Source organism: Myotis davidii, unplaced genomic scaffold (genome assembly GCF_000327345.1).
Source record: "Myotis davidii unplaced genomic scaffold, ASM32734v1 scaffold684, whole genome shotgun sequence".
In the NCBI taxonomy this organism is placed as follows: domain Eukaryota; kingdom Metazoa; phylum Chordata; class Mammalia; order Chiroptera; family Vespertilionidae; genus Myotis; species Myotis davidii.
The window spans coordinates 1,589,419-1,602,737 of record NW_006295564.1 but is presented as its reverse complement, the minus strand read 5'-3'; the positions used below and the strand labels follow the sequence as shown (position 1 = coordinate 1,602,737).

General features: G+C 43.6%; 1 protein-coding gene and 1 long non-coding RNA gene across 4 annotated transcripts; one reads left to right on the top strand and one right to left on the bottom strand.

The window, feature by feature from the left end:
- Positions 1 to 2,047: 2,047 nt before the first annotated feature.
- LOC102756145 (ADP-ribosylation factor 2) lies at positions 2,048 to 12,392 on the bottom strand. 3 transcript variants are annotated; one of them, XM_006770248.2, is made up of 5 exons: positions 11,278 to 12,392; positions 9,497 to 9,663; positions 8,353 to 8,463; positions 4,549 to 4,673; positions 2,048 to 2,837 (listed from the first exon to the last, which is right to left on the bottom strand). In XM_006770248.2, the coding sequence occupies exons 2-5, from the start codon at positions 9,642 to 9,644 to the stop codon at positions 2,676 to 2,678; spliced, it is 546 nt and encodes a 181-aa protein (XP_006770311.1). In that variant the 5' UTR covers positions 9,645 to 9,663; positions 11,278 to 12,392; the 3' UTR covers positions 2,048 to 2,675. The 3 variants fall into 3 exon arrangements, with proteins under 3 accessions (XP_006770311.1, XP_015423623.1, XP_015423622.1); XM_015568137.1 differs by having other exon boundaries at positions 11,299 to 12,392; XM_015568136.1 differs by lacking the exon at positions 11,278 to 12,392 and adding an exon at positions 11,009 to 11,225.
- On the top strand, positions 2,444 to 7,476 carry LOC107184164. Its single transcript, XR_001514990.1, has 3 exons — positions 2,444 to 2,498; positions 5,632 to 5,736; positions 7,178 to 7,476. It is a non-coding gene; the product is annotated as an uncharacterized LOC107184164 (long non-coding RNA).
- Positions 12,393 to 13,319: the final 927 nt, after the last annotated feature.

Genomic DNA, 13,319 nt, shown 5'->3' with positions numbered 1-13,319 from the left:
CACAGGAAAATCCGTAGATACAGAGTAGATTAGTGGTTGCTGGTGACCTAGGGGAAGAGAGGAATGGGTTTCTTTTGGGGGATGATAAAAATAATTGAAAATTAGTTGTAGCGGTTGCACAACTTTGTGAATATACTAAACACCACAGAATTTTAAAAAGGAAAAAAGGTGAAGATGGGACACAGCAATGGGCTTTCCTAAACATGCATCACTGCTGGCCTTAGCACCTAGCATGGTTAGAATAGGACAGCAGCGAGCAGGATTAGGTGAATAGAGCAGGAGAGATTAAGCATAGTCCCCACCCCACTCCACTTTTCCTATAAATAAGGCTGATTACTTTGTGGCCAGCACTACTGTTTACACTTGGGCATCAAGATAGCCCCAGAGGCCGGAACCGGTTTGGCTCAGTGGATAGAGCGTCGGCCTGCAGACTAAAAGGTCCCAGGTTCGATTCCGGTCAAGGACATGTACCTGGGTTGCGGGCACATCCCCAGTGGGAGATGTGCAGGAGGCAGCTGATCGATGTTTCTCTCTCATCAATGTTTCTAACTCTCTATCTCTCTCCCTTCCTCTCTGTAAAAAATCAATAAAATATATTTTTTAAAAAAACAACTTAACCCCTTCCCCGGCAGAAACGTGTATACACGTTTTCACAAAATGTTCTTTTTCAGTCGTCGACGAGTATACCATGAAAATATGGTAAAAAAATATGGTTTATAGGAAGACGAGTTACAAACTGTTTTCATAACCAGCATCAAAAATACTATATAGAACCAAAATAAAAAAATTAGTCTGAAAAAGAAACGTTTTTAACAAAAAAATTGTTGGGGAAGGGGTTAAAAAAAAAAAAAAAGATAGCCCCAGAGAAACACCAGAGCAAGGCACACAAAGGCCTGAGACATTTAATCCCCACAACCCTTTGAAACAGGTATTATCGCCATTTAACAGTTAAGCAAACTGAGGCTCAGAGACAAGGAGGCTGAGAGTAATTGGCCTGAGGCCAGCAGCTAGTGAGGGACACCTCTGGGATGTGAATATGGCTATCAGGGGCCCAAGTGTCTGCTGAAGCCACTGTCCTAATGTGTCCCCACTTACCCAACTCACCAAAATCACTGCAAGACGAAGACTGCAGTTGGAATTGTCATGAAAGTACCAGTACTGCTAACGGCCCAGGGCCAGGAGAGTACCCCTGTGGTTGTCTTTTGTACAAGTGCCCTGGGAGTTTTCAATAGAAAGTCAGCTAAGATAGAAAAGGGGGGATTTTAAAGTAGTTCAAGACATTCAGAAGCACATGGCCGCCTTCTCTTCCTTCCAAAGCAAGCTTTTTATTGTTCAACCGATCGACAGTGTTCAGTGAAGCCTAGCACTGTACCAAGCACACTGTACTAAGCATAAATACACAGTGTAAGACAGTCCCAGCCAATTTAAACATAGAAGCTAAACATTTCTCAGAAATGACTCCGTGGTTAAACAAGCGAAACTGGACTTAGTTGACCATATTGCAATGAACAGTCTTTAAAGCCAACATTTTAAAGAAAAACATTACACCTACACTTGTTATGGTATGCAAGTTCTCCCCAGTAATATCAACTTCATTGTTATCAATAAACAAGGTTTACTTTTCTTAAAATTCACCTTTATTAAAATTCACCCCTGTAATTTCAATAGATTTTTTTTTAAAGGAACTTTAAAAGGTAAAGTAGTGGAAATGTGTAAAAATTTGGCCAACAAATGTCTGAGCAAATTTGTTTTGCTATACTAAAGAGCTATACTCGAGACTACTGAGAGAACCTAGCCCATCTCCAGGCCATTTTCATTAACATTTTGACAACATAAAGCATTAAGACATTACCACTATCCAGAAGAGGGAGTCAGTACCATGGACAGCGGTGCAGGCTAGACTACCAAGAGGGCGAAATTTTGCACTAACTTAGAGGCAATAGATACGAGGGGTTGGGGGGAATTTTGTCCCCCAAATTAACCTCTTGATTCTCTCACAAACTCTCATAACTCACAGGTGTTAGCCCAAACCGGAAGTTGGATTGAGAAAGGAACTAGCACAAGGGGAGGACTGGATAATTCTCTAGTGTTCCTGTAGTCTGGATACTCTAGTGAAAAAGATCACTGACTCCTTGAAATAAAGTATGTTACACCAGGAAGTCTGGGCTAGGCTGCAGCTGAAGGGAAAAATTCCAATCTGAACTTCAAACCTGTGGTAAGCAAGCACCTTTTGCTCTAAAGCACTGAATAGTGAGCATCTAGCTCTGGCAGGGATGGGAAAGAATGCTAGTTCCTTCCTGTTCGTAGACTCTGAAGTCTAACAGGGTCCCGGGTATGCAGAGACGCCAGGGCCAGGGCTTCGCAACTGGACTTGGTCTTCCTGCCAGCAACCCTTCTCCTTTCCACCATGAAGGTCACTCTGGCTCCTGTGCACCCGACAGCCCTCAGGATTCCTCCGTCAACTGTAGAGATGATCATCAAGGCTACTGAAACAGGAGGTAGTGTACAAAACGTAACGCTGGTTTTTCTTAAACTGTAACACTGGTTTTCTTATAGCAGATCCAAGGCACCGTGTGAGGAAGCCACCCCACGCCCAGCCACACATCCACACTTGCTCCTTGCACACACACAGGCAGCTGGTTTCGCCACGATGCACAGGAATGAATTGCTTCCAGTCACTTCTGGTTCTTAAGCTGGCTGGAGAGCCAGTCCAGGCCTTCGTAAAACCCGTCTCCACTGGTGGCGCTGGTAGCCTGGATGTGCCAGTTTCTCTGGCGGACGGACTGTAAGCCAAGCTTGTCTGCTATTTCTGCTGTGCTCATAGCATTGGGAACATCCTTGAAAGAGAATATTCAAGTCAGTTTATAATGTTGCATTCATATAATGAAATATCATGCTCTTAAAAATATATATGTCATGCACTTCTCCCCAAACCCACCCCAACCCACAGACTTATCTCAGCTGATGGCAACTCTAGCCTTCCAGCTGCTCAGGCCCAAAACCTTAAAAATCATCCTTAAATTTTTTTCTCTTTCTCACTCTCACAACTCCACAGTAGGAAATCCTACAGACTCTACCATCTAAATATATTCAGCATCTGACCATTTCTCACCTCACCTTCACAGCTACACCCCTAACCCCACCACCATCATTTCTCATTTGGATTACTTACATAACTTCCTTATTGGTCTCCTTGCTTCTGCTCTTGCTCCCCTCAAGTCTATTCTTAAAAGTCAATTAAAATCAGATCAAGTCATTCTTCTATCAGAATCCTGCAACAGCTCACTCTCTCTGGGGTTCAGAGTCCCCAGAACAAGGTAGATCCGTTGTATTGATATGGAAGGTTGGTCAAAGATATGCTAATTGAAAAAAGGCAGGTTGCCAAACAGAATGCAGACTATGATCTCCACAATTTCAATGTGTATATACTCATTTAACTGCTTATATAGGCATAGAAAGTTCTACCTCTGGAAAGAGGTAAGGAATGTAACAATGTTTTACCCTGAGGAGTGGGGCTAAGTATTTCACTTCACTTGATATTCTGAACTGTTTGCATACTTATACCATGAACATATTCTGCTTTTATAATTAAAACAATAAATCTGTTCTTTTTTTTTTTTTTTTTGAAAGTCCACTATGTTCACTAGTGAAATTCTGGACTGACATTGAACCTAATAGTAGGGTCCCGGTTGAATAAATGATGATCCATTTGCCCTTTAAAATCATGTTTACAAAGAGATGAATGACAAGAGAAAATGCTTTCGATAAATCTGAAGTGACAAAACAGTATGCAACGCTGTCAAAACAGTACGATTTCGATTTTAAAATGAATATATTCATAGAGGAGAGAGTGGGAGGAAACATCCAAAGGTAACTGTCGTTATCTCAGTCTGTCTGGTACATTCCACATGATTCCACCTTCTTTCCCATACTTAGTTCAGCTCTGAGTCCCGTTCGACACCGTGCCCTCCTCCCACTCTTTTACAGCTTATATTACAGCTCCTCCTCAGTGATAGCCCCATGAGATCTAATCATTCCCTCCCTTGTCCACCCCCAACTCTGCTGCAGTGTCCCTGGCTGCCGTGCTGTTCCTGGAACCCTGGGGCTCCCCTCCTGCTGGACTTCAGGTCTCTGCTCAGATGTCATCTTATCAGAGAGGCATCCTGGCCCCTCCCCACATCCGTTCTGCCCCTTCTCTGCTTTACCTCCCTCCACAACACTTCCACCAGACACATCACATGCTATGTGCTCACTGACTCTCCCCCACTGGGATGTAAACTCCATCAACACAGAGACTTCTGTCTGCCTTGTTCACTGAGACTATCACCAATCCCTAAAACAATGACTGGAACTTTGATGCTCAATGAATACTTGTTGAGTGGATGAATGAATGAATATAAGACATATGCTATAAAGGAGGTGGAGGGAAAGGTTATGGTAGGGACTGGAGAGAGAGAGAGGCAGACATCTAATTTAAATATCTATTAGTTTTAAGTGATCAACTAGCAGTAAATTGCAGTTCCAGTATTCAGAAAGCCAACAACATACCTGTTTATTTGCAAACACCAACAGTACTGCATCCATGAGCTCATCCTCCATTAACAATCTGGTTAGTTCTTCTTGGGCCTCACTGATCCGTTCTCTGTCGTTACTATCGACCACAAAAATCACACCTGGAGAGAAATCACAAGCATGGTAGTGATCTGAACCTGGAAGTGGCAGCTGTTTATATCTCCTTACAGCTTCTCCCTGCTCACATGTGTGTTTTCACGGAAAGCAGTCCTATGGAAGAATCTGTAATCCCGAGAGTTAGGAAGTGTACTGTACACCAACTAACCTATCTTTTTCAGAAGCATCAAAGCCCTTTACCAGATTATACAAAATATACAGAGAAATATACAAAGAAAAGGTTTTTAATCTCTCATTTTTTAAAAATACGTTTTTTGTTTATTTTAGAAAGAGAGGAATGGAAAGAGATGGAAATATCAATGTGAGAGAGAAGAGAAACATTGGTTGACTGGCTCCTGCATTCCCCCTACTGGGGATTGAGCCCACAACCCGGGCATGTGCCCTGACTGAGAATCGAACCTGCGACCTCTTGGTGCACAGGACGACGCTCCACACTAGCTAGAGAAATCACTCATTTTTAATCCCTTCATTTCTGCATCAAACCTACAAAATAAAGTTCCAATAAAATTCTGGACATCAACATTCAGGTAAGTTTCCCTGGTTTGGCAATACTCTGCATATATCACACATCAATGTGCCGGAAGGGTAATGCACTCCTAACTCTCAGGATTATATACAGGGTGGGGCATAAGTAGGTTTGCAGTGGCTTGTGTGGAAAAAAAAACATGCAGATTATGACTATTGCAATAGCTTTTGGCATGTACATACTTAGTTGCAGGCTCCTCCCCAGCCCAGGCCCTGGCCGGGGGCTGGTGCAGGCAGCAACCAATCGATGTGTTTCTCTATCTTTCCCTCTCATCCACTCTTCCTAGAAATCAATGGAAAAATCCCCCCCCCCCCGCAAAAAAACCCCAATAGCTTTATTAACACTGTGTTTTATGTACTCACAATGGTAAATCTACTTTTACCCCACCCTGTATCCTTCCATCTGATTGCTTTTAGTGAAACCACACATGTGAGCAGGGAGAGAACAACGGAAGCTGTGTGTTGGTACCACCGGGATCTCTCCCTTTGGTTCATTTGTGTCCTTGTAATAAAACTGTAATGGTAAGTATATCCCTTTCCTGTGTCCTGGAAGTCATTCCAATGAACCTGAGGGGGTAGTGGGAACCCCAAACTTGCAGCTGGTGCCTGAAAGGAGCCTTGTGCACATGACCCATGAAGTTTGGCACAACTCCAGATAGCTAGTGTCAGAAGTCTTTGCGGCATCCCAGAAAAATCCCAGGAAGCCAGAGACAGGTTGAAGAAAGGTGCTGCCACACTGTATCTGAGCAAATTTCGTTGAAACCTGCACAGACCTGGTGACTGCCACATTGGCTGGGGAAAGAGGTGGTACAAGGATCTCCCAAAGGAGGTGCCCAGGAGACTCCAACATACCATCCAAATACAGGATGGGGGAGCCTTTCTTAGCAGCAATCCATGTGGCAATAACGGTAATGACCACGTGGGGTTCAGGTGACAGGAAGCTCTCTCTCAGACAAGAATGTGGTTGCCAAAAGAACAAATTTGATCCTCAGCTGTATCAACAGCAGTGAAAGTAGCTTAGTTTTTAGGACATGGGTGATAAAAAGCCCACTCTATTGTATGTCGGTCAGAATATCCTGGGAATGTTATGTGGTCAGTGCTGGACCCCACATCCTAAAGGACAGGCAAACTGGAGGGATTAAGAGAATGACTAGGATGGAAAAGGAATCAGATACCATGTCATCTGAAAAATAACTGCTATAACTGGGGATATTTTACCTGGAGAAAAGACTCATTGCGGGGACTGCTGATCGTTGTCTTCAGATATTTAAAGGGCTATGGCATAAAGAGAGATTGAACTTGTTTTATATAGTAGATGGAAGGTCAGTGGGTAAAATCTATAGTAAGTCAACATGATAATGAGTCAACAGAACTGAAGCAATGAGCTACTGAGGGGGCTCTCCTGTGACTGGAGGTAGTCATGCCCAGCTTAAGCCACAACTTGTGGGGACACTGCAGAAGGGACCCTGCTGGTAAGGAGAGGGTAGTGAGATAAGATGTCCTCTAAGTTCCTTCTATGAGGTTTCACGACTTTATCTAGGAGGGAAAGCCAGTGCTGGCGCTCTGACCCATCCCTCCATGCTTCCCAGTCCTCCCACCCCCTCCAACAGCTGCCGGGCCAGCCGCTCTGGAGCAGCCCACTCCGGGAGACAGCTCAACAGCTTCTGAAGGTTTGGGGCTTGCACGTGAGTCAAAGCCATGTCTGTTATAGCACATCAGATTTTAAAAGTGCAAAACATTCAAAACTCCCCCCCAAAATATGAATGCTGCCAGCAGTTCTGGACCGTGATCATCACTAAGCAAACCAGGTTATCCAGAAATTTGAAGAGATCCTTAGAATCATTAGTTTCTAATGCAAAACAGACAAGGGGGAAGCCGGCATAGTACTAGTATTTCTTTGCCATTCCTAATAAAAATAAAGGTTTATAAATATTAGGTACCTTTTCATATTCTATTTTTATAGGGATCCTTATCTGAGAAACAAAGAACCTTGCATCAGACTGACTATACTTTGGCACTAAAAGAACCTAGAAAAGGTGAACTGACACATGAGTAGCATACTGTAATTTGTTTTGTAAATGGGGGAGGAATATGTAATTATAGCATACTTTATACTGCATAAAATACCTTTGGGCAGATATACAAAAAATAAAAATTGTTGCCTACAGGAAGGGAACTGGATGGTTAAGGGACAGTGATGAGCTGATGACTTTTTATTATAGACTTTTATTTCCTTTTGAATTTTGAACCATATAAGTACATTGCCATTTAACAAGTTAAAATTACCTGCAATCAAAGAAAAATCTTTCCATGTGAGAACTAATAGACCATTTTATGCATTATATATGATATAGCCCCATCTTTAAGAAACCAATGATAAGGAAATATAGTAACAATCCGGGATATTCATGCCTATACGTGTACGTGTAGAATACTAGTATAGGACAGCGGGGAGGGACTGTGACCACACAAGAGGCTGGAATTTGGGATTTGGGGATTCAGCCATCTCTGTTCATCTCTTTCTCTCCAGAGGAATGATTTTTAGATATTCTCACTAGGTTTAAAAATGTTTAGTGAATTCAGATTCTTCAAAAACTGGTACCTCATCCAAGGACACCTATAACTCTCAACCAAAGAATGAAATTCATCAGGATAACCATTTTCTAACCATTACTTGATTAAAAGGAGTTTCCTACATTGGGCATTAAAGCCCGAGTACTTTTTCTAGGAATGCAGGGACCATTTCGCAAAAAGAAATCTCCCCAGTAAGCATAAGTGAGCCATCAGAAGAGAAGGGACGACTCACGGTCCAAATAAAGCAGAGCACCACCAGGGGCTTCAAGCATGTGTCTTTTTAAGAAATATATATTGTTATTGATTTCAGAGACGAAGGGAGAGGGAGAGAGAGATAGAAACATCAATGGTGAGAGGGGATCATTGATCGACTGCCTCCTGCATGCACAACACTGGGGATCGAGCCCACAACCCGGGCATGTGCCCTGACCAGGAATTGAACCGTGACCTCCTGGTTCATAGGTTGACACTCAACCACTGAGCCACACCGGCTGGGTTCAAGCAGGCATCTTTAGATACATTTAATATAAACGGCTCCAAGGCTGTGGACTGGATAATCCTTACCTTTGGTGTCCTTGAAATAATGTCTCCACATAGGTCTGTGTTTACAATGGCTGTTGACATCCCAGATGGTGAGGCTGATATTGTTATATTCCACCGTCTCCACACTGGAACCTAAAGTGAAAGGATGGAGACAAATTTTAATGATGACTCTTGCTGGTGGAACAATTCCAAATAATTTCAACTGACATTTGGCCAGCTTTAACATTTGGACTTTTAATTTACAAAGCAGCTTGCTAGTCAAAGATTTATAACTTACAAAACAGAATGTTAGTCAGCTTGCTCTCCCATTCAGACCTTCCCGATTCTCTCCAACTTCCCCCTTTCCCCCTCCCACTTTTCCCCTTTCCCGCAGCAAAAAGATCTTTTTCTTTTTTTTTAAAAAAAAGATCTTAACAGTGTACTTGAGAGCAAACAGAAGCCGTTAATGGGACTGACTTCCACTTTCCAACACACAATGTAGAAACTTTTCCTTCCTCCCTCTTAGAGCCTTTCTCACCCAGGAATTTGGATCTAGAGGCAGTTCTCCAGGCAAAGATGAAGTTCCATCAAAACCGCTTTGCAAAACCCTTAAATAGCCCACAAAACACAGTGCTGGTTCATAGGAAGGCTGGTCTACAGCTCTGAAACAAATCAGATTCTTCAGTTGGACACCAGCTCAAGTAGTTGGCTCCAACCAGAGTGAAGAAAAAATAATCTCACTGCATCTTTAAACACTAGGAGGTACTTGGAGTGGAAAGATGCTTCCACTGAGGACGGCCAGCTGGAAGGAAGACTGGCTGAGGAGGGAACAGCAGATTTCCAGCTTCCCTCTCAGGCCGAGGCTGGGACACATCCTGAGAGGAACGGAGGGCGTAACTGCCCTCACTGTTTTAGTCATTATTATCTTTTACTTTCTTGCCTAGCAGCTAAGGATAAATTTGCTTAACCTAAATGTGTTTGTATGACTCCCCTGTAAATCTAGGAATGTGCTGGAGACATTGGAGAGCAATTTGTTAAGTATACATTACCTGGTTTTGGCATCAAAAAGTTTACATTCTTGGGATAAACAAGATTTTCGAAAAGAAATAGTCAATAATATAAGCAGCATGTTAAGAGTTTAACAGACTAAATTGTAACTTGGTGTGGCCACAGGTTGTTAACATACCTACTGTAGGGACGGTAGCCACAATCCTTCCCAGCTTCAATTTATACAACATGGTAGTTTTTCCTACTCCATCCAAACCCAAAATAAGAATCCGCACCTCCTTTTTCCCAAACAGACTTTCAAACAGTTTTTCAAAAACATTCCCCATGGTAATTGAATTTGGTTACCTGGGTAAAAAGAAAGGCAAGTCAAGAGCTATGCAAACATACATAAAATTTAAGTCTCTATTAACGGTGGGTCCTAGTAAAACTTTTTAAAATCATTTTTTATTTTTCAATGACAGTTGACATGCAATATTATATTAGTTTCAGTGATGAGACATTATATAACTTACTAAGCGATCCTCCCAATAAATCTTGTACCATCTGACCCCATACATAGTTATTAGAATATTGTTGACTATAGCCCCTAACTGTATTTTACATACCCACAACTATTTTGTAACAACCATTTGTACTTCTTAATCCTTTCACCTTTTTCACCTTTTCACCGATTCCCCCAACCCCCCCCCCCAATCTGGCAACTATCAAAATGCTTTCTATATCTATGAGTCTGTTCTGCTTATTTGTTTATTTTGCTTAGTTTATTTTCCTTAATTTAACTTACTGATTTGAGAGAGACAAATAGAGATGGGGGTGGGAGTGGGGCAGGGGGACATCAACTTGTTATTCCACTTAGCTGTGCATCCATTGGCTCTAACCAACTGAGCTACCTGGCCAGGGCTGGCTTTTTGGTTGTTTTTTAAATTCAATTTAAACCATCTTAAGTACACTTTTGTCAATAAGTAGTAGTATGTCTTTTTTTCAAAGGCAAACTCAATTAAGCCTTTTGATACCTTACTGAAAAATTATCTTTTCCACTGCAGCATCTAAGTGGGGTAGGGAGAAGCCAGGTCTCAATGCCACCACTGTGATGGCAGGCTTTAGCCACCTTAAGTCAGGAAGCAGTGCTACAATAAATATATCTAAACTCTCTTGAAATGAGAACTTAGAGAACCAGTTTTCTTTACACATGTGAAGCAAAGTGCTTAAGGTAGGTTCAATATCAACATATCTTCGAAATTTAGTTAGCTGCCTGTGGCTAGCAGACCATATCAATACCCAGAAAATAACCAAACATTTTTCAGAAATACGTACAGCATTGGGAAACCGCCCTGGAATCAGTGAAATTAACTGGGGAAGAGTTGAGGCCATACCATAGCATCCAATATTGACTATCACCTTATTCTCCATCAATCTTTAAAACTATTTATTGGAATATAATTTACATACAGACATAAACATTCATGATAACTGTACAGTTTAATGAAATGTCATGAACCAGATCAAAAGAGATGGTTGCCAGTGACCTAGAACTCTTTGTACCCCCTCCCAGTCATTATCCTCCAAAAAGGTCATCACTATACTGACTTCGAACAGCAAAAATGTTCAATATTTTATTTTTCAGTAGAATATAGGACAGATTCTATAAGGAAGGCAATAGTAAAGACAGACTGGTTTTGCAGAAACTTATAGTCTTTTCACAAATCAGCCTGTTAGTAGTGTGAGCTTGAGATTCTAATTAAAGACTTGAAACTAGTACTGTGTTCATGCCTCTAACCAAGCTCCTGGAAGGCAACAGAGATTCTTCAATCAGAAAAAAAAAAAATCCTTATTCTGCCTGACTTTCCTAACCAAAGGAAAGCTTTACTCCTGGGAAGAGGCAACCAGGACAGCCAATCACCCATGCATCCTGCCCTCAGTGACCTCAGAGGGGAGGTCACCCTATTCCAGAGGTCCTACCTGAAAGCAAAGGCTTCCTACAGTAGCTAAACGTCCTGGATGATGTCCGGTACAGGCCATTCTATGCTACGACCAGAGAAAAGGAGCACAGCACTAATCCTGTATAAAAATGCGGTATAGGCTGCTACAGCCAAAGAATGCACGCTCCAATCCTTCATAGAAGGTCCACATAGGAAGTACAGGAAAGTCCAGGGCGTCGCAGCACTTGAAATTTTGTTGGGCGACAAAATAGAGATTTGTCTTTGTTTCTAACAACAACAAAAAAATCTCAGTTAAGAAAAAACATAAGAAGCTTGCTGTGAGAAGGAAGGTACCTCTATCCTGGGAGGCTCCATCTCCTCTCCCAAACACCCCTGGCACACCTCCTAGGTTCCCCTCCCGCTGCTCCTTGTCTCTTCCTACTCATCTTCCAGAGGCGCCCAGACCTCGGGAGGAAGGCGGTGGCGACCCCAGTGCCTCTCTGGCACATTCACAACCACAAGAACGAATGGCCCAACAGGGCACGAGGTGCCCCCGCATCCCCGGAGAAGGCCTACGAAAGCCCTTGCTGCCCAGCCACCAAGCCGCTGCCTCGCCACCTGACTGCCGCCGGGAAAGCTTAGGGCCCGGCGACAGCCGCGCCAGGGCTCTCGGAGCCCCGCAGCCCGCAGCCCCGCGCTGCGGAGGACGGAGAGGGGCCGGGAGCCCTCGCCCTGAGCGCAGGCCGCGCGCTGCCCTCTAGGTCCCTCCCTCCCGCAGGCGGCGTGGAAACAGGAGGCGGCCTTGCGTGCTGTGGTCCCTTCTCCCCCGCCCACGACTCGGCTGCCCTCACTGGTCACCGCCACCCTCACCACGGCTTTCCGAATGGCCGCTCCGCTCAGGTAGGTGGTGGGTGAGTGGCGCGGGGACGGGACCTGTTGAAACTTTCGCACCAATGAGCTCGAATTTTCGTGATTGACGACATGTCTGGCCAATGCAAGGGACACTAAGATCTGGCTGAAGGAGGCCCGCCCATGCGACCGGAGCCGAGTCGCGAAGCTTTGTAAATACTGGGTTCACCGACAAGTGACAGCTCAGCGCGTCGCTGTGAGACACGCCCAGTGCCCCGCCCCAATGCTGTGTGCGACCAATCAGAAGGGTCAAAGGATTACTGGGTGTTTTGCCAAAGAAAAATCCCCAGGATTGAAGAACCCTAGAACAGTGGTTCTCAACCTTCCCAATGCCGCGACCCTTTAATACAGTTCCTCATGTTGGGGTGACCCCCAACCATAAAATTATTTTCGTTGCTACTGGAATTTTGCTACTGTTATGAATCATAATGTAAATATCTGATATGCAGGATGCATTTTCATTGTTACAAATTGAACATAATTAAAGCATTGTGATGAATCACAAAAACAATATGTAATTATATATGTGTTTTCCGATGTTCTTAGGCGACCCCTGTGAAAGGGTCGTTCAACACCCAAAGGGGTCCCGACCCACAGGTTGAGAACCGCTGCCCTAGGAGGATTGGACCTATCCTGTGGGGATGGGGCCAAGATCATAGTATTATTTAAGGAACTTTGCTGGGATGCAGCTAAAAGTGAAAACTAGTCTGGGACTGATGTTCTGTGTAGGAAACATCCTGACCCTGACTCCAAAGTTAAGCATAAGGAGGCTTTCCTATTCAATCTGAAGCTAGACTGCAACCCTGCCTTTAAACACATTTCAACAGCTGGGGAAAACACTAGCCATCTGCACCTTCCTTCAAATGTCATAGGACCTGCCCTAGCTGGTTTTGGAAGGGACTTGTGGGAAGCATGAGAGTACAATGTTTTGGCTTGAAATATCTGAGTGTTCATTTATATTTTGATTCAATTTAGACTCAGTTCTTTTTATGTCCGGAAACTGTCTGAACACATTTCCGAATGGCCGCTCCGCTCAGGTAGGTGGTGGGTGAGTGGCGCGGGGACGGGACCTGTTGAAACTTTCGCACCAATGAGCTCGAATTTTCGTGATTGACGACATGTCTGGCCAATGCAAGGGACACTAAGATCTGGCTGAAGGAGGCCCGCCCATGC